Consider the following 5,717-nt stretch of genomic DNA (forward strand, 5'->3'; position numbering starts at 1 on the left):
TGGTGGGCTATTGGCTCTAGGGTTAGAACAAAGTGCATGATAACGTGATGAAGGATTAATGGTAGAGACAAAGAGATAGCAAGAGAATCATCATCTTATTCATTGATAGGAGCCCTTTATATAGGGAATTACACAATACCAATATGGTAAGGATATGAATACATAGATCTAGTCTAACTACATATCCTATTGGCATAAGGCTAAGGCACACATAGAGAATATCCTAGAACACATTTCTATTTTATTTATTTTGGTCTGGATATTATAACATCATTTTATCTTTGGCAATAATATATGATGAAGAGCAAATGTAATAAATAAAAAAACGAAGCAATGAAAAACACATGAAGAAACTCAAAAAATACAAAATTGCTAACTCTAGGTGTTGTCTAATTAGTTTCATCAACTCTGGAACTGAAAGGATTTGGAGGGGATGGTATCTCTAGTATCCCTTCCAGCATTAGTACCACCTTCTTCATCGAAGGGCGGAATGACGGCTTCTCCTGGATGCAGCAAAGGCCGAGCTTGACCATCTCCCGTAGTTTACTCGTGTCAATCTCATCATCCTTTACTAGCTTCTCCAGTTCATTGGCCTCCAAACAACGGTACATCCAATTCTCTAGAGTTACTTCATCAGGTATGGCCATATTCATACCTCTTTGACAGCATATGATCTCCAACAGTACAACTCCGAAGCTGTACACGTCCGCTTTCACTGATATTGTCAAGTTTCTGTGCCACTCAGGAGCAACATAACCCCTTGTTCCCCTGAAGCCAGTATTTGTCCCAGATTGATGATCAGCTTTCAACAACTTGGCTAATCCGAAATCAGCAAGCTTTGCACATTTCTGCTCACTCATTAGTATATTTTCTGGTTTGATGTCACAATGAATAATCTGTGTGTCACACTCTTCATGTAGATAGAGAATACCTCGAGCTACATTGAGGGCTATACCGATTCTTTCCTCCCAAGTTGGCCTTCCACCATTAGATTTGAAAAAGAAATCCGCAAGTGAGCCGTTGGTCATGAACTCATAAACCAGAAGCCTATTTGTTCCATCATGACAGTAACCGAGCAATTTCACCAGGTTCTTGTGATGAGTTCTCCCAATTGCATTCATCTCATTCCGAAACTCTCGCTCTTCATCCAGCACATTCTCTAGTTGCTTGACTGCCACTACTCTCCCACCAATCACCCCTTTAAAAACTGTCCCAAAAGCTCCTTTTCCCACTTGATTGATGAAGCATTTGGTTGCCTTCTGAAGCTCACGATATGTATATGACCGCAGTGTAACGCCTCCAATTAACCCTTCATCAGCTGAATCTGAAACCTTTTGGTCATCCAAAACACGATATCTATATATAACAACACCAGTAAGTGCCATAACAACAAGTGAAAAGGTTAATGTTGAAATGCTGCTGACAAATATGACTGTGTCAACTTTTGTTCTCCCCTTGCTCATCCTCTTTGTACCTGAACTTTGATCAGTGATACCCTTTTTGACAAAGGTTGTCACCAAACCGGGTGCGCGAGTTCTTCCAAATCTTAGAGGGAGCTTTTGTTTTCTGCACAGCTGGTCCCTAAATGTTGCAGCTTCACAGTTACAATCCATCAAACAGTCCTCTTTACAAGCAGTCTTATTCATTGATAGAACGGAATATGGGGCATTTTCCCATGCTATGTTATCCACATCAACAATAGAATATGAAGTTTCATTCTCACCAATGCAGCCAAATGTACTCCAGTTTCTCTTGCAGCCTGAGTACTTTTGGCCCCCGTCGATGAAAACAAAACCAGGGAGACATACACAAGAAGGTTCCTGATTCACAAGAACGCAATAAGAATTTAGGCCACAAAGACCAAGAGGAGCACACTTATTGTCAGTTGATGACCACTCAATTGACCAGGAATCATTCTTAACCAAATCACATGAGTACAGCCACAGTATTCCATGAGCATCAATCGTCAGACGATAGACAAGATACATAGAAAGGTCTTTCTGAACAAAAAAACTTTTTATCTTGGAACCAGTGGAATTGAGAAGATAGAGCTCCCCATTTTGATCAAGATTGAGGGACACATTGACCCCAGCTCCAAATGTCCCAGAGGCCCAATAAGAATATTGATCAGGTGTCAATGTGAATGGAACAGTTGGGTACTGAACCAAGTTCCCATCTCTCTGCATGATCACTTGAAACCTTCCACTTCCGTGATTCGTGTTGGAAATGGAGGAGATGAGCCTTTTCCCAGCCAACAGACGCTGCCCGGCTACAATGGTATCTGTTGGAAGATCAAAAGTCTGCCAAATGACGTTTGAATCAGAATTGTAGAGGACAAAGTTACCAGAATCAAGCAAGGAGGCCCTGGCAACTGGCTGGGAAGAATTTGAAACTGGTATAGGGAAGGCATTCTTCTCTTTTAGAATGAGCTCAAGTCCTTGGACACTCACAATCAATCGAGCATCATTAGGAATTGACTGTTGTTTAAGAGGATCACGAGTTGCTGTCCAGATGATTGTTTTCGGATTAGTTTTCTCGAACCAGATGCCTAAGTGAAGATCATTTCCTTGGCTATAGAAGCCAAAGGCAAACTGACCCGAATCCGATAACCAATGTGAGTTGTTATTGGAATATAGAGAAGCACCTAAGCTGATATTGCCTTGTTGAGCAGCTGCAACTTGAAGAAGAAGAAGTAGTAGTAGAAAAATTGCAGCCATGTTTGAGTTTTTCATGCTTTAGATACCCTAGCTTTATATATGAAATTGCAGCCTGAAGAATTTATCAATTTCAAGTCCCTCAATCAGCACATGTGAGAAAGAATTCATTCAACCTATTCAAGATTCCAAGTGCATGTCTAGACTCAAAGTTGACCTTCATAAACTATAATTGAAGCTACGGAAAATTTGGAAGACGATAGATAATGATACCAACAGCTCTTGCTATTGGGCAGCTCTAAATCTATTCTGTTCAACCGGAACAAAGTTTCAAAAGGTGTAAACAAACCTCAATGACCAAGTGTTCAACACGGTACCGTTCCGTTTGGTTCACTTCTGTTTCTCTCATGGCTTGCATGCTGCTTCATTTTTCATCCAACAAGTCTTCGTCAATTCAAACTAATCGAGTGTTTGACAGAGACTAAATATTGGTTTGATTGCTTCAATCTTTTCATCATACAATTACTATAAAAAAAATTAAAAAAAATATTATAAGCTAGACATTAAGCCCATTTGTTTCTATTCTTATGAGCAAAGACATTTTCATTGTCAAGGAAAGAAGCCATCTTTGCCTGAGCTCAGACATTTTTATTGTCAAGGGAAGAAAACCATTTTTGACACTCAGGCACAACATCAGCTCAGCATGAACAAAACATTAGTTTTCAACCCGAAAAGTTCCAAATTCTTCATCGAAATTTTCCGAAAGTAAAACAAAATAAATCAAGAATCGATACAACAGACAATTATTTCTTGATTCTGTCTACAATTCATTTGGTTAAATATTTTATTACATTGAACAAGTAAAACATACATGTTTTTCTTCCTATACCATCCTTTCTTGCTGTACAAGCAAGCCCAAAAACCAAAAATGGAAACCCATTACAATTGTTTTGGCCTAACAAGGCATAATATGTTTGGTCATGGTGTCATAGCTCAACCCAATCCCCAACCCAACACTCAGAACCTTGATCATATCCCCACACATCCTCCTCATGAAATGCCCTTCACCATACCCACTTTGCATCACTAGCAATATCTTGGCCACACCATTGCTCCTCCTCACACACTCCCTAGCCCTCTTATCCCCCAACATGCAACACACGCTCCATAAAACCGCCACGCCGTCCTCTGTCGCCGCCATCGACCCCTTCATCAGCCTCTCCGTCACCGCCGCCACGCATCTCGCCTCCTCGCTTATCTCGGACCTCCCCTCGGCGCACGTGGCAATCTTGGACAGCAGCTTCAATGCCTTCTCCGCCAAGGAAGCGCTGACGTCACGGTTGGAGAGCGTTTCGGTTATGATTTGGACCAGTCCGAACCGGACCAGCTCGGATTTCGTTGACCGAGTCACCGACATCGAGACTAGGCACGAGAAGACGACGCCGTGTAAGGTCTGATCGGTTTCCGAGCTCATGAGGCGGTTCAGTACGGTCAACAGTCCGTCTTTCTCGGCGATCAGTCGTTTCGAGTCGGCGTCGATCGCGATCGAGTCCAAAACCCTAGCCGATTCGATCTTGGAGCTCAGGCCACCACTCTGCAACACCAACTGAATCGAAGAGAGGCAGTTCCGGTTGGCTTTGATTATCAACTGCTGCAACTGCTCGACGACGCCGTTTTGAGACGAGATCAAATCCAGCAGCCTAATCACCAATTCCAGAACCTCGATTTCGACGCCTTCTCTGTTCAAAACGCCGACGACGGCGGAAACGAAACCGTTAAAATTCGCGAGAAACCTGCGGTTGTCGTCTTTCGACTTGGCGAAATTGACCATTTTGGACAACGAATCGAAGAGATTTTGGTTGAATTTCTCGTTCTCGGCGGCGAGATATTGGACGAGGCCGCGGAGCTGGTGATCGGAGAGAGTGGGAGAGGAGGCGGGGGAGAAGGGGCCGTGGGACTGGGCCCAGAGGTTGATGAGACGGCGGAGGTTGAGGTTGGGGACGAAGTCTTTGGAGTGGAGGATCTGCATGGTGGCGGGACACGTGTCGTGGCCGGAGTCGAGCCAGTGCTGGATGCTGGAGCGGTCGTAGGTGACGCCGGTGGAGAGGCTGACGGGGGAGCGCATGACGTCCATGGAGATGGGGCAGCGGAAGGGTTTGGGGACGCTGATGTGGAGCTGCTCGTCGCGCCTCACCATTGCTGTGTGATGATGAGTCAACAATGGCGGAGGTGCCGTTTGGTTATGAAGAGGAAGAAGAAGAAGGAGTGTGACGTCGTCGTTTTGACTTGGCGTGTGTAATGGTCGTTGGTCAAATGTGGGACTTGGGTGTAGTAGGTTGCTTATTTAAGTTGGGGTTTGTTTCCGCGTTAAACACTCGAGAAAATATCAAGTTGTGAAGATGAGGATGGAGTGGGAACTGATCCTGAACTGCTCTGCTTAGAAAGTTTTAAGCTTTGATTGTAACTTTTCTTGAATAATTTTGTTGTTGTGCCACTGTATTTTTTGCAGAAGACAAGTCAAAATGCCGGTATTTTTTCACGGTCGGCTTTAAAAAAACGAGATACCCGCAGCTCAACTTAATTGTCAACAAGTTTCTCAAATAAAAGTTATCATACCAGATGATGTTTTGTTTGTAAGACAATTGGACAAGATAAAGAAGTTTTGAAATGTGTATAGAGATTTTGGGTCAGTTTATCCTTCTCCAATCTTACTTTTAAATGAAAGCTCATAAGATTCATCTTTTCTGTCAATCTGATCTGATCCTTAATCGATCACACTGGAAGTGAGGGCCACTTAATCTACCATGTTTGTGTTTGGAAACACAGCATGAGGCCCCTGTCTCTGCATTTGTCCAAATCCCAAAAGTGAAGAAAGTAAGGCCTAATTCATGGTTGGCCAGTTGGGTATGTGTACCCCAACATAAAAGAACCAGAATATACATAAAAGAAAGGAGCTAGGGACATAACTTGTTTTTACTTATAAATTTTGTGATGAAATTCTGAAATATAAAAGGGAGAGGGAATTATATAACACTAACATGAGTTGTTTGTTGCTTGTTTGTG

The 5,717-nt window shown here is 42.9% G+C and overlaps 2 protein-coding genes across 2 annotated transcripts; both read right to left on the reverse strand.

Annotated features, from left to right (window-relative positions):
• Positions 1 to 389: 389 nt before the first annotated feature.
• On the reverse strand, positions 390 to 2,717 carry LOC101292281 (G-type lectin S-receptor-like serine/threonine-protein kinase RLK1-like). Its single transcript, XM_004292487.1, has one exon. The coding sequence runs from the start codon at positions 2,715 to 2,717 to the stop codon at positions 390 to 392; it is 2,328 nt and encodes a 775-aa protein (XP_004292535.1).
• An 892-nt stretch (positions 2,718 to 3,609) lies between these two features.
• Positions 3,610 to 4,851, reverse strand: LOC101292574 (U-box domain-containing protein 29-like). Its single transcript, XM_004292488.1, has one exon. The coding sequence runs from the start codon at positions 4,849 to 4,851 to the stop codon at positions 3,610 to 3,612; it is 1,242 nt and encodes a 413-aa protein (XP_004292536.1).
• Between the last annotated feature and the right edge of the window lie 866 nt (positions 4,852 to 5,717).

Source organism: Fragaria vesca, linkage group LG2 (assembly GCF_000184155.1).
Source record: "Fragaria vesca subsp. vesca linkage group LG2, FraVesHawaii_1.0, whole genome shotgun sequence".
Lineage (NCBI taxonomy): Eukaryota > Viridiplantae > Streptophyta > Magnoliopsida > Rosales > Rosaceae > Fragaria > Fragaria vesca.

Excerpts from the sequence above, each read along its gene's own strand:
- LOC101292574 (XM_004292488.1), bottom strand. The coding sequence starts at position 4,851 with ATGGTGAGGCGCGACGAGCAGCTCCACATCAGCGTCCCCAAACCCTTC.
- LOC101292281 (XM_004292487.1), bottom strand. The coding sequence starts at position 2,717 with ATGGCTGCAATTTTTCTACTACTACTTCTTCTTCTTCAAGTTGCAGCT.